This window comes from Falco punctatus, assembly GCF_963210335.1.
Source record: "Falco punctatus genome assembly, chromosome: Z".
Classification (NCBI taxonomy): Eukaryota; Metazoa; Chordata; class Aves; order Falconiformes; family Falconidae; genus Falco; species Falco punctatus.
Window position 1 is genome coordinate 26,926,557 of NC_137586.1, and position 25,036 is coordinate 26,951,592.

The 25,036-nt window shown below is 38.0% G+C and overlaps 1 protein-coding gene across 1 annotated transcript in view; it reads right to left on the minus strand.

The window, feature by feature from the left end:
• The window catches only part of SV2C (synaptic vesicle glycoprotein 2C), a 240,529-nt gene that overhangs the window by 66,607 nt on the left and 148,886 nt on the right, over nucleotides 1-25,036 (minus strand). Inside the window, exon 4 of the mRNA XM_080373289.1 lies at nucleotides 12,354-12,534. Within this exon, the coding sequence (XP_080229415.1) occupies nucleotides 12,354-12,534 (181 nt within the window). The remainder of the gene's footprint in view (nucleotides 1-12,353; nucleotides 12,535-25,036) is intronic.

Consider the following 25,036-nt stretch of genomic DNA (forward strand, 5'->3'; position numbering starts at 1 on the left):
GGGAAAACCCTGCTGCCTCAGTGGTGATACGGATTTGGAGCCCTCCAGTTCCCAAAGTACAAGGGGATTACAGCTATGACTTCTTACCCTCCAGGGCTCAGGCACAGCTTTGAACTACACTCCCACAATATTGCCCAGATACAGTACTCGGGGATCTAGTTAAGAGTTCTTTTTCTAATGTTGATATTCACTGACAGAACCAGAAACAAGGTCCTCCTCTTTCCTACCTAAGCTGGAAAGTGCTGATGAGGAGCTGTAGGTGCCCACTTTCAAGAAGACTTAAATGAATAGATTGTTCATGGCATGTAGGACAGTATCATCCATGTAATAACACCCTACCTAAAGAGCATAATTCTCGGTAAGTCAGTGCTTTTTACCATGACTGCTTCTGCTTATTAGGAAAAGTATAGAGAGTAGTAGTAAATATATATTTGTTAACATTTCTGTTCTATTATCCAATCTGTTTTTCTAAATTTACAGGTTTCTTAATTTTGTACACTTTTTTAATGAAGTACAGAATCTTCTCTTTATTTTATAATTCAATTATTATGGTAGCAATTACAGCCTGAAACCATCTGTGCTATATAGCACAATTGATAATAAATCACATTTAACACTTTTTTCCTATTTCAAATATTTTTTCTGTTGCAAAGTGCTTCAAAACATTCTCTATAAAAGGTTCCTTTCAGGCAAGTTCTTATGCTTAAGAAATTGAAGACTCATTGCATAATCTTCTTGAAGTCTCCCTTAAATCTCCTAGGCTGCAGTTACAATGAAGTAGGACATATGGAGAGTTTTCAATGGGTGGATTAAATCCATAGGTCGTACAAATGTTTGTGGAATGATGGGTGGATGCTTCAAGCAGAAAGAACATACCCTATCTTAATGTCATAAAGTGTACAGAGATCCAGACCAAAGGCACCAAAAAAGGCACTTCCTACCTGGCAGCATGAACCAACTGTACTATGGACGATGGGAGATTGATGCTGCTCTACTTTTTAAAAATGACCCAGGTGGGTTGACTCATATGCTATGTCCTAAACGTCCTCCAAGGCTACAGAAGCAGCAGTCCATTGTCCTGGTTTCAAGTGGGACAGAGTTAATTTTCTTCCTAGTAGCAGCTACAGTGCTGTGTTTTGGATTTAGTATGAGAATAGCGCTGATAGCACACTGATATTCTTAGTTGTTGTTAAGCAGTGTTTACACCAAATTCAGCTTCTCATGCTCTGCCAGTGAGAGGGCTGGAGGGGCATAAGAAATTGGGAGGGGACACAGCCAGGGCAGCTGAGCCAAATTAGCCAAAGGGATATTCCATACCGTATGATGTCACGCTTAGTATATAAACTGGAGGAAGTTAGCAGGATTCTGCTTGGGGACTAGATGGGCATCAGTCAGAGGGTGGTGAGCAGCTGTTGATGTGCATCACTCCTTCTGGTAGTTTGGGGTTTTTTTTCCCCAAAGTTTTATTTCTCTTTCTTTTCTTGTTATCTTCCTTTCCATTGCTATTACTGTTGCTGTTGCTATTACTATTACGGTTGTTATTATTATTATTATTATTACATTTTCCTTTATTTCAGTTATTGAACTGTTCTTATCTCAACCCACAGGTGTTACCTTTTTCCAGTTTTGCTCCCCATCCCATCAGGGAGGGGGGGAGTGATTCAATGGCTGCATGGTACTTAGTTGCTGGGTGACGTTAAACAACATCTTGTACTGATCAATTTAATAGGGCAACTTTTGTAACAAATAGACCTTTTAGACATGTAAGAGGAATTCTGGAGCCAGTAAACCAAAAATTTATTTAGGATATGCAAATAAACAGGAAAAAAATAGCTTTGAAAAAAAACCCAGTTTTTCTGCTCCATCTGATGTGATTAAGTTGCCGTTTCCAGTGAGTACACCATCAGGCTAAGAAAAATGTAAAAGTCCAGATACTATGTTCGTATTGATTAAACAGTGAAGTTAAAGCTGTCTAACTACCTAAAGGAGAAATAAAGGATGTATTTTCATAACAGAAAAAACAGATGTTATTTAGACTTGTAGGTCTCCGATTCACAGCAGCTGTGTAGTAGAGTGTGTTGTGCACTTCTTCGCACCTTAAACATGTGAATGGAAAACTTACTTCTCAGCTAGTTAAATTCTTCCTTCTGGCCTCATGTAAGTGCAGAGTGATACTGCTAGAAGTTTTTAGGATAGTGGTATCTAAAAAGCTCTGCCTATGTCACAAAGCTATTACAATTACTAAAAAATTATTATGAAAATCTTAGAGAGGCTGATCAACAGATGAATTGGAGGAGAGTGAAGGGAGATGGAGAGGAAGCACCCTGCTGCAGAAGACTGTTCTTTTGCTCTTAGGCTGGACAATCACAGGGTGGCAGTACCCATGCCTCTGCTCCTTAAAACTTGCTCCCAAATGCAGAACAAGTGACAGCAGAAAGGGAGAACAGGAAAAGCTACATCTGTTACCACACCAAGCAACAATGAGGAAACTCCTTTAAAACTGTGTGGACCTAGAGAACACTTTTAAGAAACAAATTTGTCTGACTTGTGGAAATTTTAACGTTTGATAGGTACCACAGCCATTTACTATTATAGAACGGATGTGGTATCTGGTATACTAAACATTGCTAGCAGAAGTATAAACTAACTCTCAAAGACTTGGGCAAGAGATCAGTGCAACTCTGACTTTTTCCATCACTCTCTTGTGAGAGGTTCTTTCAAACACTTCAGCAGCTATGTGCAATAACCTTCACTTACACTCATATAAGTGCTTAGTAATTCAGTGGCTCCAGATAAGCACTTCCGTATTTATGTGGAAGGAACAGAATTTGATACTCGGTGGTTTTGTATTACAAGTTTGGAAGCATACTGCCTCTCTGGTATCCTACCAGCACTGTGTGGAAGGATAGCAGCATGCTCAGGAGGGAATTCCAAATAAATTCAAAGGCAGAGTTGCCACTCATTTTGAAGTAGGAAGACCTCATGTTTTGTTTTATGGGAAATGCCAACACTATTTTCCCACAGGACACATACTACAGTATTAAGTCTGCTTCTGGCAATTAACTGGCTTGATACAGTGGGATGTTTGGTCTTACTGAGTTTATAAATTATATGGCTCGTTCTCACTTGTAGAAAAGAATTTGATACATGAAACTACATTTTTGTCTTCACATGTCTGCACATGCAGATGAAAAGCCTGTGAAAGCCATACTGACTTGAGAAGAATGTTTATTCTAAAAGACGGGAAGGTTTTTAAATACAAAGGATTCCAGCAAACTGAAGTTTTTACATCTTATTCGTTATTCATGTGTGTTATTTCTTCAGTCGTCATAGCCAAGGCAGTGGACATAAATCTGTTATCCATAAATCAGGGAGAGGAGTCCATGCATAACTTCCTAAAGGGTCACAAAAAGTATCTACAAGGTGCAAATATATTGTATGTACAAATTAACTATACAGGATTTTTATACCTCCACCAGAAAATTGTGTGGAATCTCTAAAAAAAATTAAAACCATTGCTCTAAACCTTTTGGTTGATGATTGTGAGGGACAGCTGCCTCCAGAATAACAGATTCTGTTATGAGGCACAGTCTACTAGTAGCAGGACGCAAAACTTTGTTGAGCTTGGTTCAAGACCATAAAATAAACTCTTTCACTCTGTAAGGATCAGTCTTTGCACCTGAAAAAACAGGATGCATTCCTTCAGCTTTGTCTTTTTAAATAAATATGTAGGAATAGATGCAATAACAACACAATAAACAGCAGAAGCCTTTTTCTGCTGCACATATTGCTCCATACATGGAGAGAACAGCATAAATGGTAGTCAAAATAAATACAAATGTCAGTCATGATCTTTTTCAGTTATTTTTCATCTTCAGTAGTAAAAGCCATCAGAAGTAGGCAGAGCAAAAGCAAAATGCATAATTCTTTTGTATTTTCTCAGAAACAAGTAATTCAATTGGAAAGAAATACCAATTAATCAGCATATTGTTATCCTTTTTGATGCAAAAGATGAGCCAGTTTGGGAAGCTTATGGGTTCCTTCTGTTAGAAGAAAACATTAATGATTAAACATGTTATTTGATGTCATCTTGGTTATACAGAACATAAACATTCTGACCCCGAATTCTTATTTTACTCTTACTTCTTATGCTGGTTTTGTGTTTTTTTTTTTCAGGATTATGGTTTTAATACCTTTCTAGCTACATTTTTAGGGTTGGGCTAGTCCTTTCTATCTGCCTTTGCTCACATACAGACGTGTAACACAGAGTCCTCCACTAGTCTCCATATGTCTAGTACCTATGTCCTGCAGTTGCATTTAGTCTCTAGTGAAAGCCATCTCCTACACAGTTCAGCTTCCACTTGGTGTACATATGACGTGGTTTGGGTGGTAGGTCATACCTACTCAGTTCTGTTACTTCAAAAAAAGAGTTGTACTGTTTCTTCTACTTGTTCACAAAGAAGGGTAGCTCCTTATTCAACATTGTGATGAATTTTAAAAATTATTTTAGATTCAAAATGAACAACAGTTATTCAGGGCAAAATGACAACACAGAAATAAGCAACTGATCTAATCCCAATTCAGCAGAGGAAGGTTTAATTTCTGACCCCAGAAAATCATCCAAACTAAAAGCTATGCTTTTATAATGTTATTTCTGTACACTCTCTATTCATGTTTGCTCTGTAAAATTATGAGGAAGGGGAAACAAAAAGGAGATTTGTGGTGCACCCTAGGAGAGTAGGATTCAGTGAAACAAACAATAAGCTAAGGTACATTTGTGTTTTCTTTGTCACAAACAAAAATGGTAAGTGTCTGCTACTCTACCTTCAGAGCTGTGATTTGCCACAACAGATTTTGGCAACTGCACAGTGTGACAGCTGTAAAAATAATTCTGTAAGGCATTCAGGAAATTCTTGCTTCATATAGAAGCCTTTTTTTATTTGCAGATTCACTAGCCAAAGGGGCTTGAAATGCAAAAGCATAGAAGGAGTAGAGCTAATTAGGAAAAAAAAATCTTACAGAATACTAAATGCACAAAGAAGACGGTGTTCTTCTGAAATACCTTATCTTCTCTTTCAAACTTGGACAACATCCAGACTAAAAATCAAGATAGTGTCTGTGAGATGCCATTTGCAAGTTTTCACCTTGTTACTCGCAATTTGTTAAAAACTGATAGAGCTCAAAACGCAGATTCCGTGCTACACTCCTGAGATTTGGAAACACCCCCCCACCCTTTGTCCTTCTGTCCAACTGCACCTGCTCTTCCCTCTTATTAACAGTTCTCTACCCCCCCCCCCCCCCCAAGTCTCATTGAAAAACATCTCTGCTGTTTTCAGACATTTCAGAACTGCCATTAGACTGGCAAAGTATCTGAGACTGAGCAGCCAGACTGACAAATTCTCCTTGAAAGGTGCTGGATAAAGCCCTACAAAACTGCAGCATGTAATAAACTAAGCTTTGCTGGGCATTCTACCCATATTTAAATTCCAGTGCCTCTTCGGACTATGTATACTATAGCAGTTGTCTTTCAGATGCACAAGTGGCCTGTGTGTTGATAACAGCAAGAGAGTCCCTGTGATAAAGATTCACATGATTACTGAACTCTGCAGTACTGTCAGCTCTGATGGAAGCTCAATTGATAAGTATGTAATTCATTCCCCAAATTTACCCAACACTATTTAAAAATATCAAGTCAAATTTGGTGTCAAAGTCAAGTATATAATTGCAAAGAACTTGCCAGCAGTACTTGGTCAGCTAGATAATGTCAGCTAAATTGCTTTCAGATCTGCCAGTATTGGTAACACAAAATCATTGTTTATGAACTCTTTCTTTTGCAGACTTTCTTCTGCTGCTGCTGCTTCTGCTGCTTCCTCTTTTCATTGCTTTTATAGTGCTCTGTTATAGACCACCCAACCAGGATGAAGAGGCAGACAAAATATTGTATGAACAGCTGGGAGAAGTCTCAAGATCACTAGCTCTTGTTCTCATGGGGGACTTCAACTTACCAGAGGTCTGCTGGAAATACAACACAGCAGAGAAAATAACTTCCTGACACAGCTGGTGAGGGAGCCAGCAAGGGAAGGTGTCCAGCTAGTGCAGGAGGGGGGGGGCCTGGGAAGCAGGACCACAAGTAACAATCCGTTAGCTGAAAGGAATGTGCTTGAGCTTGTGGGTCACAAGCCCTGGTGATACGGGACATGAGAAATTACTGAAGGGTACAGAAACAAGGACTAAGTATCAAGTTGAGACTATACAAGGAATAAGGTGGTCAGTTTGTCAGCTTGCTCAAGGACATGGTTCAAGAACTGCAGACGTTGTCTTTAACTGTTGCTGAATTGCTAAATAGCTAGCGCGAGATCTTCAGCGAGTTGCCACACAGTTATAGAATAAGCAAGTTTTTGGACCAATCAGAATAACATGTAACAATTGCTTGTGTGTATATAACCATGCTATTAGGCTAACTAAAGTGACATTTGCTTGCATCAAGCTGTGTCCTGTCTCTCAATCGCAGCAAACTGGTGACCCTGACGTGATTCAAACATGCGGCCTTCTGAATAGACCTGTTGTTTGTGAACAGGGAAGCACTGGTGGGTGATGTGATGGTTGGAGGATGTCTTGGGCATAGCAAGCGTGAGATGATGGAGTCTTCAATTCTTGGAGAAGTAACAAGACAGGTAGTAGAATGGCTACCTTAGACTTCCAGAGGGCTGACTTTGGCCTGTTTAAGAGCCTGGCTGACAGAGTCCCTTGGGAAGCAGTTCTGAAGGGCCAAGGGGTCCAGGAAAGCTGGACATTCTTCAAGAAAGAAATCTTACAGGCATAAGGAGCAGGCTGTTCCCACGTGCTGGAAGACAAGCTGACAGGGAAGACGACCAGCCAGGTTGAACAGAGAGCTGAACTTTTGGAAAAAAAAATGAGATTTTATGACCTCTGGAAGAAGGGGCAGGCAACTCCAGAGGACTAGAAGTACAACACGACATTATGCAGGTGCACATGGTCCATTTCTCTGCTTGAACACTTATGCAGTCGTTATGCATATGGACTGCTTGCATGTCCTTCCTGTCTTGGCCATTAAGAGAAGGGGAATATGCAACACCAAGAGCTTCTTGCCATTACACATAACATACAGAAGCAGTGCTAAAAGTCAGTGTGGGTATATTTGTACAGGCAATCACCTCAAAACTTCTAGTTGCAAGAAACTTCAGCCACAGTTTTGGATTTATGCTACCTGTTGATTCCTCACAAGAGTGTGAAGAATTTGAGAAAAGACCTGAACGATGAGGCACCAGCGCTCTTTGGTAGATCCCAGTACTGTGGAAGGAATACTGCAGGTAGCTTTAACGATATTTTCTGAAGAAGGGTTAAGAAAACTGTCTGACAGTGTGTCACAGATTTAATGAAGTATAGCCTAAAGTAAAGTATTCTGGAAAAGGAACACTATATGATAGGGCACTCAAGAGAGACTTATTCACAAGAGGCAATGGGCAGGGAAAAGGCTTCTTTACTAGCTTTTAGTTACATAAGTTAATACATGTACGCTGTATTTCTTAATACTTCTGTAGGTTTGGAGAAGAAATTTGGCTAAACTGGAAATCTTGGCAAATTAAAAGAAATCTCTGTAGTCTGGACATAATGTCTGGTTTGTAAAACACAATACATTTATTAAGCTTTTTTTACTTTCCTCATGAAAAAGAATCAGTTTCATCTGGGAGCAAACCATGAGGTTTTCTGAAGAACTTATAAACTATAGTTCACCTCAGGATATGTATTTCAGCTAGCTTTTTATTGCATGAAAACTTTGATTTCTTTTAGAAGTAACATTTGGGCTGGAAAAGCATGACACATTTTCCCAAATTGTATCATCCTGGGTTATTTCAAAGCAATCAAAATTAAATTTGCTGGGATAATACAAATGTATAATTCACTTTTATGCACTTTATTCTAAATTAAATTTTTATACTTAGAAAAACTGCATCTAAAATTATCTAAAAGTATCAAAAATAGAAAACTAAGCTTAGATTAAATAAATACAATTTTTTTTGTAATAGAGGTTACATAAAATTTTCTAGCTTAGATTAATACTTCACCATGGAAGTGTTCAATAGGTGACAACTCCAGATCCATTCAAGTTAATAGCGATGTTGTAAGTCATACTCTGGTATTAGAGAAACCTTCCTTTGACAATTTCAAAGACTTATCTAACAAGGTGCTTTTTGATGATAAATCTTTGCACATGCCCCCAACGGCTAATGATGAATACAATTCAGTTTTTTCTCTAGGTCATTCTGCTTTGTAGGAAATCATGTCCAAAGCCCTCCTAGACCTCCATCAGGTTTTTGGATTCAATTTTCTTACGAGTTTTGGTTTTGGATTAATCAATAGAAGAATCACGGTTATGATGTTGTTTTGCAGACTGTCCAACATTTCTTTTCTCTTTTCACTAACTTAATTTCCCCTTTCAGACTTTCATATCCCTCAGTGCTCTTCATCCAGCAATATCTTAACATTATTATACAGTTTTGTACTCAGAATCACTTTTTTGCATGAATATTTTTACTAGTTTTAGTTTTTTCAGATTAAAAAAAATATTTGAAGGGATTTTTTTCCCTGAGTAGTTTACTTCTATAAACACATTTTGACTGCAAGACAATCTCAGAATCTCAATATACAAAATCGTTCCATCTTCTTGCTTCTGCACTCCTGCAACTTCATCATCAGGTTTCCTTACCCAGATACTAAACTGCAAAATGAATCGCTACTTATCATGGGGCTTTTCCATCATCTTCAGTGCTAATCTTCGACCACTAGCAAATGGACACCAGCAACTAGCCCTGCAGGCATGAACTTCCAAGAGTTGTAAAATATTGTTCCCAAGATGGCAGTCAGTGGTTTTTTGTAAATAAAATTTATTTTCTGTAAATATTTTAAATAATTCTATATATAAATTATATGTTTATATAAATATATAAAAATATACCTATATATAATTATATAGTTATATAAATATACAGTTTTTTTAATAAATAAAATCTTCTGTCAGATACTGGTTTTATTTTTATGAGTTTTAACCTATTCTTCTATTACCTAGAAGGTAACAGGCCAGTTTAAACTCTATTCACCTAAATTATTTTATATCTTTTGAATACTTATTAACATTTTATTGACTTCTAATTGTGTGACATTGTCCAGATAACTTTCAGAAAGCTCTTTTCCAATCTGAGTAACAATAATATTTTGCCTTTACAATATCCAGTTCTTTGCTTAAAATTATTCCCATTTCATATTTGGGCTCTTTGATTCACACAAAATTAATGGAACAAAGCTTCCTCCCCTGGTAACAGAGATACATATTTAGTGTCTTTCACTAAGAAAGGGAAACTGACATCTACTGTCCAAAGACAGGACCTCTAAAATGGTGAGAGGTTATAAAATTGAAGATATTAAATTTAATTTCTATTCCCATTCTACTAACACATCTTTTTCATTTGATCAAGATATAGGATGTAGTAAAGAATGCAATAAATGTTCAACATGTAATTCAAACCCTTTAAGCAAATTTCCTGTCATACTGCAAGAAGATATGGCTTCAAAGCTGGTGCAAACATCTGGGAGTTCTTCAGTAAGCAATACCGAAGAGTCTGCCTTCTTCCACAGCAGCTGATGCAAAGTATCTGGAAACAGGCAACTGAAAGATGTATGCTCTAACAGTACGTATATTCATGCCCAGCTGTTTAAAAGTGAAAAGATTTTACTTTGCTGCCTCTGCAGCTGGACTATTATGGCCTCTCCCTTCTTTCTCAGTGCTTGGTATATGACGTGTCTGTTGCTGTTACAGCTGCTCTCAACATAAGATCATATCCAAAATGGGATCAAAAAACAGAGGAAAGGTGGATGTGACACAAATACCATCTTGAATATGGCTCTTAATTGAAAAGGAAGCCTTCTCTGAGAGCAAGTGAGCAGATGAAAAAGAAAGTCTCCAAACATGCAAAGTCTGGTGGAAAAACTTCATCACCACAGACAAACAGTGGGAACAGAAAAAGGAAGAGCCTTCCTTCATCTCAAGGATATGAAGTGCAGATTTAGTTCCGGAAAACCTCATGGCTTTTATCACACAACTCTGATACCAGCTGATGGAGATTATTCTAGGGAGAAATCCAGTCTTTGAAGAAAATACCAAATGGGAACCAGCCATGAATCTTTCTTTGCAGTAATTGCTATGAAGGACGACTCTGCCGCTCATGCTGTATTAGGATTGTTGTTAGGTTGTTTGGGTGGGTGTTTGTTTTTGGGTTTTTTTGGTGGTTTTTTTTTTTTTTTTGGGGGGGGGGGAAAGCAGGAGGGCGGCATTTAAAATACAGTATTTAGTGGCAAATTGTCTATGATCTATTCTTGCAGCTCTCAAAGATGAGGTAGGAGGGCTTTGGACTCTGTTGGGATGCACACAGAGGTATAAGATACAGACATGAATTACCTGCTCCTTCAAAGAGCATTAATCATAAGCTGGGTACACAATAGAATATACTTCCCAATTTAGGACACACATCTATCACACATAAAGCTACAGGCACTGCACATCACTGGAAAAAACTACTGCTACAGGTGAGGAGGATACCCTGCAGGCAAGTTTGGCATGAGGCATGACAAATATGTATTTGCTGTATGTCTAAAGAAGGATGATCTGGGTGAAAGCCAGCAGTGTCACAACCCTGTTTGTCAAAAGACAAACTTTTGTCGCACAAGCATCCAGTACTGCCCTCGTGAAAGAGGTAGGCTAAACAGGAATACAACAAGCTTCTGCACTTTGGCAGAATCATGGAAGAGTGAAAGTGTCATGCAAAATGATCAGTGTTTCTTTATGGAGACACAAAACATAGCACTTGGAACTGATGGTGATCTATGATACCAAAAACACATAAAGAAGTTGGATGGGAATATTTTTTCTGTTTTTCCTGAGTTTTTTTTTTAAGAATTAGAACCCTTGTGATTTCCTCTTGGTCTCTTTTAAAAATCATATCTGGTGTCAGACAAAGGAGATGCTTCTAGCAAGAGGAGGACTTACATCTCCTTCCTCTCTCCCCTTGCCCATCAATATCCCTTCCTAAACCAGTTTAACAGTACTTAGGGCTACGGTAATTTCTTTTTGGTGTGGGTATCTAGCCCCTCCCTACTTGAGACCAGTTTGAGGCATTTCCAAAACCACAAACATCACAAAACAGCATTAGTGCACTATGGCTACATAGATTACGGCCAACAAACCATACAAGCAGCAGACTTAATGTGCATGGCTTTGACACAGCATACTGCACTCTCACCAGCTCCTGTCTGTTCAGCATCCTAAAGAGCGATAGCGGCCTGAAATGGAATTGTAGTTGGGAGTTTTGATCTGAACTAAACAATTACCAGAAGTGCTAAACTAACCTTGATTATCCAAGGGTGCAGTAATGGGAAAAGCTTTCTCATAGTAATTTACTTATGCATCTCACCCTCTGCTCATATATGTTTGAAACTATAAACTTTATCAACCATTACCAAGATCTTCTAGCAGCAGAGAAGCTATTTAAATGAAAAGTAAAACAAACACAGGGCCACAAACACCAGTCTTCTGGAGAAAGCAATAACATTTGACACATTCTAGCACCCCATTTTAACTCCATTTTAAATTTGACAGTCTTGACTGCAATGGTATTACATTATGCACACAAAGACATCAGAAACTTTACAAATATTACCAAAATCTTACAGTACACCTATGTCGCAACACTCTCCAAACTAGCTGGCTGCAACTAGGTCTTTTTACCATCACACTCTTCACACCAGTCCCTCTGCTGCTCCTCACCCTCGGCACACTCACTCTTTTCTGTGCTTCTTCCTCAGCTGCTCTCCCTTCATTGGCTCTCAACCACTTAACAGAACAGCCACAGCTGCACCTTATCTACATCGGCCAACCCACCACCCCTGAAGCCAGGCCACAGCTGTATGTTATCAATATTAATTAACACAGCTTCATCCCTCTACACACCTATGAGGAGGGTATTATTTTGCTGACTCAATAACAACAAATACATAGAGAAGCTGAAGCATAAAAGAGTTAAGCAAGTTGATCAAGGTCACAAAACAAGTCTGTTGCAAAATAAGAAGCCCTCAATCTCACAACCTGCAGTCTGTATCTTTCCACTGAAATGATTAGTCTTTCCCTTCAGGTTGTTATTTGGGAGTGTAGCAGCTACCTTGTTTAATTGACTTGCCCCTGACACAGACAATATTTCTACCTTAAATAATATACTTTTGCAAACAGGAAAGTTTTATTAACACACAGAATTGTGGAAATTAACAAAAGCAGAGGAGCTTACCCAAATCCAGAAAACAAGCGACAGAAGAGGAAGAAGCCATAGCCCTGGACAAATGATGAAAGGAAGGCAAAGAATCCATTGACAGACATGCATATCAGGAGTGACTGTCTCCTTCCCACCTTGTCTGCCAATCCTCCCCAGAAGAATGCCCCCACCATCATCCCAAGGTACACTATGCTACCTGCAATACACAAAAAAAAAAACAGATGTTGTTTTGTGAGCTACATAACTGACCACAATTGACCACACCAAAAATAGTTCATCTTCTGCATTTACAAAACAAACAGTAGAGAGATTAATTTCTCCTTTCTAAGTGAATAGAAATTACATGCATATCTTTGCAAATGTATCTAGAGAGAACAGATTTCCTACTGTGGCTTTGTACTGTTACCAGACAGACTGAAGCTAATATAATTATTAAATAAAGTGTCTCTAGCTAAAACAATTAAAATACAGGCAAATAAGACTGAATGGGAGAAGGAATGCCACTATTTCCTCAGTAATAAACTGCATGCACCTTAAACCCTGCAAAAATTGTAACTTCCTTTACAGAAACAAATAGAACATTTCTAGAATATAAGCAGTCCTGTAGGGGACTAAACTCTGGGAGTGAGATGTGCTAAGTCTAAAGGAAGATGACTATGAAACAGACATTTTCTATTTGAGATGTACAGAATGAAAGCTATCCAGCCTGATTGTTTTTTTTCCTCCCTCCTACTTCAGCCTACTGCTTTATTTAAAAAGGCACTGTCCTATATACAGAAAAGCACTGGAATGTTTTGTGTTCTTGTTACCCCGCCACCCTCCAAAGAATTTTGAACAGATACATTACAGTTTAGCTACATACATTACAAAGAGATAGAGAAAAATCATTCTGGGGTGATTTTTTTTTTTTAACATTAATGATGTTTTCAACATGAAGCAATTTCCCACAGAAAGATAAGCTGAAATATTTAACAACTTGACGGTTCACATCTTGTACTTCACATCACATATATTGTACATTATTTCCTTTCCAGGGACAAACCTTCTGTGGGACATTTGGCAAAGATGCGCATGACATTGAGCCAGACTGTCAGAAGGAAAAGTAGTTCCCAAGCTTTAGATATAACCAACCACATTTATATTTTATTTGATACATGTAGTTCTTTTTCCACTTACTTTCTTATTGAACTTCCCAGACTGGGTTCTATCTACCTAGTAGTTGCTACCACCTTATATGCCTACTAAAGATCACAAATTAAATATAAAGTTGTTGGAAGTAGCTAAAATACTTGTAATCCTTGCCCTGTGTCTCTTTTCCATCAGCCACAAGAACGGACAAATTCCCCAGCAGCTCTGCTGGGCTTTCATTGCTGTTGTGTAAAATTCTGGCCTCTGAAAGAATCACCTCTGCCTTATAGAAGGTAGTTGGAAGGGAAAGAAAAAAACCCCACTTAAATACTTGGGCTTGGTTAACATATTAATGTAGAGGTCACTCATCAGTATTTCCAAGCTTGGAATTCCAGATGTTAACATCTGAAATGCTGACATCTGCAGGGTCCCATGCAATCCAAAATGTCCCTGTTCCCCATCCTGTTTTATTCAAGTAGTTTCCACTGCTACTTCCTTATGAGACATCAGTTTAAAACCTTTGATAGAACACACATTGTATTAAATGTATATTGGCAAGATAGAGAGTTATATTTTGGTTAGGTGAGTATGCTGTTTTGATCAATACCCTTTGCCATTCATTTTGACCAATACCAGCAAATCAGTCTTTTGTGCAGCTGCCTTTTTAGCCAACATAAAATAAGAAAAAGATATTTCTAGACTGACGTCCTTCTCCATGAGTCCCTCAGGACAGTATGACAGATCCATTGCTGCTCATGTACAGGAGTATTATCTCTTTACCTAAGCAAGAGCAACAAGCTCCTTAAGAACAACAGTTAAATGTCTTCTCAAAACAGCTTTTGTCAATGGACATTTTCTAGCTATTACTGGGATCTTAGTCTTTCATCAAAGGGTATTGATGAGAATGCAGGTAAATCCTGAATTACTAGGATACCTTTGTTCTCTTTCCTCTTAGCCCAGGAAGGACACAGACACTGCAATATTCTTTTTGAATATTTAGAGGTGTTTAGCAATAGACATTTATCAGATAGCTCCTTCATTCTGACCAGAAATTTTTATTCCAGTAATTGAGATTTTCCTGAGAATGCACACAGTTCATACATTTTCTGGTCCTAAAGATACAAAGCTTGGAGGGCAGCTTAGCATATTCGCTCAACTGCATAACGATCTCTCCCATGGGCAAGGTTTCTGTACCATACTGCAGGTAGACCAGTACTCACAAGCAGTTTGGAAATCCTATTCAGCAGAGCTGGTGTTTGCTTCTCAGCACGAGTTGAAAGAGCTTAGCAAAAATAGTTCAATAGCTGCACTGCCAGCAAACTGATTCCAACAATGCAAATAAAATGCTTAATTTTTATGGTTAAAGTGAAATTCCTGACTTTCTTTCACACATAAACATTGTTGGGTTTTCCCAGTCAATGCCCTAATATTAGAAATACTCAGAGAAGGCCAATCAGATAGTTTTGTATTTCTTTATATAGATAACGCTGAAATATTTTATGCAAATAATCTTAATTTTACCACGTAACTACTTTCCTTGTGATGCATAAAGTATCAAAACACTACGAACAATGAAAGAAAAAAGTTTCCAGGTCTTGAAAGTTTAAAAACATTAACCTCTCTTTTTGATGACAAGTCCATTTGTTATTGTACTGTGCTCTTATACCTGTGCAATTCTCCTGAAAAGCATTCAAAATATGCTGCTAAAAATAATATTGTCTTCCTACCAATAAACTGCTATAAATAAACTGCTCTCTATGCCGCACCATTAGCTTATTCTTTCCCATTATACTAGCTTCAAATTTTTTCCTGTCTTGTAGACCTTCCACAATCCTTCTGAACTACTAAAGGTATGTATCCCATCCAGAACCACCTGCATCTACCAATGATACCTGTTTCAGTGTATTTTCCTGACTGCCCTCTTTTTCATATTTTCTGTTTCTCTTCACATAGAACATAAGCCGGCCTGCAGCCCATAGTGGAAGTCTCCTTCCTCCCAACTTTCAAATAATTCCTTAAGACCTTTCCCCACTGTAGCAATATTCACAATAAGACATAAAAGTGACAAACAGCAAAGGAGAACTCTAAGTATGAACAGTTAAAATAGCTGAACAACCACCTAACAAATGCAAGTAATCAATGACATCAGATTTAACATTTTACCCTTCATCCTCCCTTCCTTTCCAGCCTTTGTACCTCTTGTTTATTATGTCATGCCACCGGTCAGAACACAAATCTTACGAGGAAAACACTACAAATTTTTACATCTTTCATAAATCACATATTACATTTTTCATAAATGTATATATAGAAAAATTAAATATCCTGTTGTTGGTCAGAACTTCCTCCCTTTTCTCATAAGCTGGTCATCAAAACAATGTTTGTATGGGTGTACATATAGGTATATAGATTTTAATCTAGCATGTCACGTTCAGAGTGGTACTCCCTTTTTGAACAGTTACCACTGATAACAAAACTGGCTGCTTTTCTTCTTTTCGGTACAGCACGCTTGTGTGTCTAAAGAAGTTAGCTTATACAGCACAAGGCACACACTGATTTGACATCCAGCATGACCCTAGAAACACACTTGTAGAAATTAAAGTTTATTTTAAAATACGAAGACTACTAATGATGTCTGTAACATAAGTCTTTGGTTTTCCCCACAAAGTAACATGTATTCTCAAATTGTCATTTGGTGGAAAGGCACTGAGAAAAGGTGAGTGGCAGCTGAGAGAAACTCACTCCACGCTAAAAGGACGACTCTTTCCTATGGTTCTTTTACCGAGTTTTAACAACCTGTGTTTATTTTCCACAACAGAAATTCTACCTACTTCAATGATTTTCCTATTGTATACATGTACAAAACACAGCCTGCATCCTCTTCAGATGAGGGGACCCAAGTGTGTAATTGTTTTACACCATGCACACACTTTGGCTACCAAGTGCCTATATATTTTTTAAATCGATGTGTGCACAGCATCTTTCATGATCCTGGCAATGGCTTAACCTTACAAAGCAGCTGACCAAGAGCTCTCTCAGTATCCAAATGCTAGTTACAGGCAATTTAGGTAATGGGATAGGAATACATGCATGATCAGTCACTGAGGTTCAGTTAAACAGTATTTTACTCCTTGTGCTGCCATAACCTCATTACTTGTCACTGTCTGTTGCAATTCATAGCCTAGTATCTAAAAGATAGCCAAACTCTTCTGAGAAATCAGTCTGTAAGTACATGTTTCACTAGGAGAAAACAAAATAATGAAAGTGAAATCAGACGCCCTTGCAACAGAGAGACTCAGGCTATGGAACTCATTGATGATCGTCTTCTGCTTTAACACACCTGTTGGAAAGTAGATATAAAACTTGATTAATTTCCACCACACCACCCCCACCCCCTGTTGTGTTGTTTAGGTCATTTGTCTGAGTGAGGAATGCATTTCGTACAACTGAAAGAAGTACTCTCATTAAAAACAAACAAACAAACAAAATAAAACCCACAACACTCTAAAAATAAGATTAAAATATTATTTCTATTTTGGAAAATGACTAAATATGGTCCTAAGACATCTCCGAGAGGAGAAAAACTCTTTTGATAAATTTTGTACTGCATTTTAATCAGTGTTCTATTTACTTGTACAAGGATCTTCCCATATGCTACTGTTTAGAATATAACAATTCACAGTGAAGAACTCTGATGCTTATAAGTAGCATGAGTAAGAATATCCAGATTTATATTTGTTTCAATCCTGATAAACAGCATATTTAGAGTCTGAAGATTATAATCTTTCAGAACTATACTTTATTGTAATCTGTTAGTAGGTTTTTTGATCAGAAAAGGCTTTGAAAAGAATCGCAACCCATGCAGCAACTAACTTCAAACATAATATCTAATTAACTATTTATAATCAGAGGTAATTAAAGCAAAACCTTTTCCATTAAGACAACAAATACAAGAAAACTGTACTAACTCCAGAACTGGCAGTACTGTCTTTGGATGTCTGCAACAATCTGTGTAGTCAGAATATTGGATCTTCAGTTCTTGCTTATTATGTTATGCCATTCCTCAGAGGTACTAACACTCCGACATTCTTACATAAAGGACTGCCACAAACGAATATTCGTCTGTAACAACTATTTCTTTTTTTCTCTAAACAGTGTTTGAAGCAATGGAACAACAGCTCTGTATTTATGGTATGATAGATTCTTAAGGTGTAGATCTAAGTGCTTAAAGGAGTAAAATGTCAATTGTTAGGCCATCTGAAAAAGTTGATGGCTACTGTTTTTCAACAAACATTGAGCCAGCCACCATATGAATTAAAATTAAAATTTTGCACAAGTCTTTGCAAGGTCAAGTCTTCTCAAGCCACGAATTTCCCGTATCTAAATGCTCGCTGTTTCCCACAGCAATTATTTTGTGTCTTAACTTCAGATGTTGAATGATTGCTCTTATCTAGTAATATGCAATATATGCAAATCCCCAAATACCACAGCATATCAGGCTCTTTTTCTGTTACTGCTCCACTTCAGACTAATCCACCCTGTCTGCACTACCTTTCAGGACAGCTGCAGACAGGCTTCAAACTGCAATTCCATACTCCTTAGTGCAGATGCTTAATTACAAATTTGTTTTGAATTTGCTCTTCTGCTTAATAAATATTTACAAACACTCAAGTTTTACTTACTATTACATTATTAGAATTATTTTCAGCAATCATGCTAATAGGGTTTATCTGTTTAAATACATGAAAGGTACAAAGCTATTTTAAAATGAATGCTGAAGCTCTTCAGTCACAACAGAAAAGTTCATACAGTGTCTGTCACACTGCAGTGATTCTTGGACCTTTGAGTGTGACTTGCAACTGAATAACATGTATGCCTAGCTCTCTAATAGTAACAAATCCAAAGTGATAGGTCTTCACATGACAGACCATTTAACTTCTGCATGTTTTTTTAGCTGCTTAGTGCATAAGACAATCTGGATATCCTTCATAGTCATTAAAAAAGGACATCTTTATCTCCATAATAACTAAACAAAGATATAAATACACACTTTGAATTCAGACAAAGGAAGATACTGAATCCCAGTGAGATCAGTGTAAAAAAAAGACAACCTTGTCTCCTCTTCTGATACATGCTGAGCAATACAGAAACCTTAATATTTTCATGAAGGGAAGAAAACTAAAAGGTATTGTTTCAATCCAAAATAAGTTTTAAGGAATGTTTATTAATTTCTAAAAGTCTGTTTCTCTAGTATTTGCATAGGAAAGCAACTCAGGGAAATGCTCTGATGTCAAGGCCACCAAAAATACATAGCACACAATTCATAGCTCAAATCAAATAAAACCAATACAATAAATAGTCCCTCTGCTCCACCAACAGAGAAAATAAAACAAGCACCTCCTTATACCACTTTCAAACATACCTCCAAAACATCTGATGACATTCAACCTGATACCAATCCAGAAATTTCATATAAATAGAAATCAAGTGAACTGTATCTGGTTCTCAGTCAAAATGATCCTGTTTTCAGAGGAACTCAACCATGAAAATCAGGAAAATGGAACTGAAAGCAAAGCTAGGCAGAAGTAAGATTGTACCCAGTTGACCAGTGTAGATAAGAAAATGAAAAAGCAAGTAACTCAACAGTTCTATGTGCAAACCTATTTATGATCTGTAAGATAATGGGGGAAAAAACATCAACAGCAACAAAAGCAACCCAAACTACAGGTTTGTAATAGTATGACAGGCATAATTTGATGATTGATCAAAGAACTGTCGTCAGGTAGCCAAGTACTGTACTTCTAAAGAGAACCTTCAGAAACACAAAAAAAGAGCCTAGAAAAAGTACAAAATATTACATGGATTTTTTTTTTTTAAAAAAATCACATTTTTTCCCGTGTTTTTTTCCCTTCCAAAAGGATCAAGTCCAAACCTTCCAAAGAACTCAGAAATGGAAGTAGATGCAGAAGCCCACTATGGAACCTTCAAGATAATTGGAAGACAACTGAACCTGAGTGAATAGGACTTACATCAAACTCAGAAAGCACTTAATGCAACACAAAATTTAAAAATACAAATTTTAGACCAATCAATACCTTCAATATATTTGTTTTCATTTAACATTGAGACTGAAGTGAATATGGTCTCACAGCATGGCTACCCAAACTTACCATCCACCTGTGCTTTTTACAAAGGTCAAAGATGAGCCAGGAAGATATTTTTTTTTTCTTGGGAGGAAAGGAAAAGCAAGAACAGTTCTGTCCTCTCCATGAAATAAATACAAAAAAGCCACAGTTTTTCGCAGGAAAGCAACTTGCATATATTTCCAAATTATCAATCTACTCCAGTGTGTGCCCACCCTGAAGGATATTCCAGAGATGAAAACTCATAGCTGGAAAGGTTTGACCAAAACTTTTCCAGTGCTATAACAGAAATACCATCCACATTAAAGTCAAAGGGTTCCACAACAACCATTTGCACAAATTTCATTCAGATACTAGCTAATCTTTGTGTTTCCTCTGGCATACTTGTATTGTATTTGTGTGCCTAATATGTCAATTTTTGATTTATTTCCTGTATCTCAGGTGTGAGATTTACAGCCTGAAGTGTTTGTGGTGTAAGGTTTGATTTAATTTCAACAGGAAAAAAATTGGCATTTTGCCTTCGTCTTTCTTCTTATTGTGCTAATGACGTACTAATTCTGGTTTACGTATTAAGTGCAGAACAGTGTGATTTAGCTCTGGACATTTACACTATATGTTACTTTTGAAAAACAGTATTTTCTTCCTTTAAGAGTCTGTATACCGTGAACCCTCCTTCCAGTTCTACGGACATTCACCTTATCATCAGAAATTTACGCAGCAGGTATGATGATACATGTTTTTTTATTGATGAAATAATACTCTTTTCTTAACAGATGGGTTTCCTGTGCACTCTGATATTATTTTAATTGAAACACTGTAATAACAAAAGGAATAACTGCTCCTGCTTTTCCTCAGATTTGAATTAGATACATTAATGAATCCACAGAAGAAGCTCCATAACTGCAGAGATTAGGACGGGCAATAGATTACTTGCTAGGGTGGGGAATTTTCTTCACAGCTGTATTTTCTGATAAGGCAGCAAGACAGAGAATACAGTAAATCAGTACCTTTGCAATACATTGTCGTCACCACTTCTGCTTTAAGAATGTTATCATGTCAATAACCAAGTCTTTAAAAAAAGTGTAACCTTCTACCAGATGCTAGCATCATTTCTATTTCTTCCATAACAGATTTCTCAGAATAAAAAATTGATCAGAGCTATTTTCTTCATCAGAATAATTTACAAATTGAATACTGGTAGTGATCATTGCAGCAAACTGCAGCACACTGCTGTTTCATACAGCTGATGCTTGGTTAGCTAAATCAACAATGCATTACAGAGAAAAAGACCAAAGCCCTGCTTCCTTGGTATTCTCAACAGAAATAATCAATCCACATTCAAATTTAGCAACACAGGGCTGTAATAAGCAGCCAATATGTGGAATTTTTCTACCCATAGAAACAGTATTTTACAAGATGGTATATATCAATATGCAATATACAGAGCACAGACTATCAAAAACTCAGGTAATCCCAGGTGATGATGTGACGCTGTTGACAGATTACCTAGGTGCTATCACTGAACATAGTATTTTCACACTACCTTCTCCTTTGATCCAATAGTTCCCTCTGGCATTAGCAAGAAAATCCTAAAAGACAATCTTTGGATAAAATACACTTAGTTAAGCTGTTCTAATATCCCTAATTCCTGTTTTCTTCCACTGCAACTGTGGAGGTTCCTCTGGATATTTCTGCTCTCCAATTTAGATGCTAAATTAAATGCACTCTTTGGCCATTTCTGAATTGACCCTGTCATGCTAGAAATTGCTGTGACTTTGCAATTTGAAATGCACTTCCATGGCAATCCTGAGAATCAGAATGATTATACATGCTGCATATGATTGCACAGTGCATAGCACTGTGCCGTGTGCTAGGATTAATTAAATTTCAAAGCAAAAAAATGTATTTCACTAAAGCTTTAAATTGCCTACGCAGTCATCTATATTAATCATCTAATTTCATATCAAAACTGTTCATTTTGGCTACATGTTTTATTGCCTGAATGTTTGTTAATTTCTTATTTGCCCTGTCCTGCTTCTGACTCAAAACAGAGCAGAGTCCACAAATATCACTAACCTTTATTAGTGCTGAATTAAAACAAAAAGCTCAGTATATACACATACATTAGTAACAGATGCACCAACTCAGCACATCAAAGCACATCATATTAAGACGTAATTAATAAAACAGTGCTCTTGGTGAAGGTATCTGTATAATATTAAAGCTAACAATTGATTATTTCATCAGTGTTTAATCAGCCATTAACCCCCCACACTGTAACTATATTCCAGTACTATGTAAACTTCTTTCCTTGTAAATGAGAGGAAATAACTTTTTTATTATTATTTTGCTTCATCCATACAGTGGCTGTTACCACCTTTGTTTCAATGAAGTGAAAGGGTGGCGGAAGAGACACAATACCAAAAGACCCACATATCAGACAAACAAAACCAAGACCTGCTGCCACCAGTTTCAGAAAAAGACATCAAATTAGGCCTTACCTCATCAGGAACAAGTTACCAAAATTAACAGGCATCTGAAGCTCACACATCTCCCAAAGTCCTTGACAAAAGACCTGGTCTACCTCATCTAGTGAAAATGGAAACTTCCATTGCCAATGGTCCCACATCTTTCTGCTTTCCCTTTTAGACTCAATAAAATAGATTAATTAATCCAATGTCAGAATGAAGAACAACAGATCAGAATAATCCTCTGCATGGTGCCAACACACCTGCACTTGCTGGGGATGCTAAACAGGCTTTTTAATTACTTATTTACAACAGTGCCAGGAGGCACTGTTACAATGTCTAAATGGAAAATTGTTCAGATGACTGTTATCTATTTAATATATATAAATGGTCTCCATTTAACAAGACTTGCTAGTGACAACTTTAGAAATAACCTTGAAAATTGCCCTGAATTCTAGTGGATTAGGAAAATAATTGTGCTCTGTGAAAATGAGCAGCTCTGAAAAATACCAGACAAAAGCAATATGCAGCACAATAGAGAGTCACACATCACATGGGTTATATTCATCCATACTCCCTCAACTCCATATGAGGCTCTCCACTGCTAACCAGTATACAGAAAATAATTTCAATCCAGCTAACAGGACACGAAGAAATTTGCAAATGGGCCACCTTCGCCTATCCTTGAGAATATAGACCTTTTAACACAATCGATGTAAAGGCAGTGTCACTTTACACCATCTTCTTAATTTTCCTACCTTACATTACTCTCCCAGCTTTCTACAGTCCCCATAAAAAGTCATCTAAAAACATCTGTCTGCCTGATAAACAGGTTTCTGTGACTCTTTGAAGACACTTGGTCCATCAACTGTTTATCCCAAGAAAAGCTTACTTGTTAAGAAAAGCTAGAACAACTCGATATATGCAATGTGTCATCAAAACCTCTTGGTTTTGTTACCACTACCTGGAACAAAGTTTGGTAGATGTTGGGTAAAAGGGTTATTGGTTTAAGACAGCCAGGGAACAACATTTTACAGTTAGTGGTAGGGAGGTGCTCATCTAGAAATCTGAGCAGTAAGTAGAGTTGGCCTGGGTGTAAAAACCTGAGAATCTTTAATGAAAAAAAAATTATGGACAGAACTTCCCTAAGTCACCCACAGTTCCAGTCACATAATCTGTGAGTAATTCCTCCTGGACTCCTGCAGCCTGTTAGTTTGTTGTAGTAGGCAGAATTGCAAAGTCTTAAATTTATATCATCCCCTCCTATCAACCCTTCCCATTCTGTACAGGGCAGCAAGAGTGTTGAAAAATGAGTAAGAATTAATGAAAAAATAAACTTTATTATTAATATTAGTAAGTAACAGTGCCCTGGAAAAACTTTTAACTATCAGTATAGCTGCTGTTAAACAAGTTTTTGCATGAATACTTTCAAGAATTTACATATGACATATTCTAGCATATTACTATTCTAGCAGTAATTCAGTATTGCTTCATTTAAGTATTTATACTCGTATAATATAGTGTCTTTGATTCGGCATCAACTCTGAAAGTAGTGATATTCCATACATTTCAAGTAATACTAAACTGGTACTTCAAACAAGGGAACCAAGTGTGTATTGTAAGAATGGATGTACCCATTGCAAGGGAAGAATTACATGTGCAGTAAAATGCAGTCAGAGCAGATTAAAAAATTAATCATGTTCCATACGTTTAAGCAATGACATTCCCTTAAACAAGCCAAAGATCTGGAATAAGTAGCTATTCCAAATTGTTTCTATCACAGAATACAATCTGCTTCCAATTCTTAAAATTACTGATAGAATAAGATAAAATGACAAATTAAACTTTGTCTCATTTTCAAAGTTTTTAAATCCTTGATTGATTGTATTCATGGATGAAACGCATAGGAAGAAATTTACTAGCTCTGACAGATAGCCATAAAATTATGTTTGTTCCATGTCTTAAAGAACTCCATTAACAAATTATGTGGCTGGATGGGATCCATGCAAGGTACTAAGGGGACTGGTAAAAGAGATCACCAAGCTGCTCTACATCACTAATCAAAAGTCCTGGCTAACCAAGAGGTCCCAGAAGATGGAGTTGAACAATGTGATGCCCATCTGCAAGAAGGGCAGGAAGGAGGATCAGGGAAACTAGAGGCCTGTCAGCCTGACAACAGTGCTGGGGAATTAATGGAGCAGATCATCCAGAGTGCCATCACATGGCGTGTGGGACAACTCTGGAATCAGACCTGGTCAGCATGAGTTTATGAAAGGCAGGTCCTCCTTGATGATCCTGATCTCCTCCTATGACAAGATGACCCACCTAGCAGATCAGGGAAAGGCTGTGGATGTTGTCCACCTGGACCTTAGTAAAGCCGTTGACACTGTCTCCCACAGCATTCTCCTGGAGAAACGGGCTGCTCGTGGCTTGGAGAGGTGTACTCTCCTCTGGGTTAAAACTGGCTGGACGATGAAGCCCAAAGAGCGGTGGTGAATGGAGTTACATCCAGCTGGCGACCAGCCACAGGTGGTGTTCCACAGGGCTCGGTATTGGGGCCCGTCCTGTTTAGTGTCTTTCCCAGCCATCTGGGCAAGGCAACCAACTGCACCCTCAGCAACTTTGCAGATGACACCAAGCTGGGCAGCAGCGCTGATCTGCGGGAGGGCAGGAGGCTCTGCAGAGGGGTCTGGACATGCCGGACCGATGGGCCGAGGCCAGCTGGATGAGGTTCAAGAAGGCTCCGTGCCGGGTCCTGCAGCTGGGTCACACCAGCCCCACACAGCGCTACAGGCTGGGGCAGAGCGGCTGGAAAGGGCCTGGTGGGAAAGGGCCTGGGGGTGCTGGTCGGCAGCCGGCTGGGCATGAGCCAGCAGGGTGCCCAGGTGGCCAAGGAGGCCAGCAGCACCCTGGCTGGTGTCAGAAGCAGTGTGGCCAGCAGGGCAAGGGAAGGGACTGT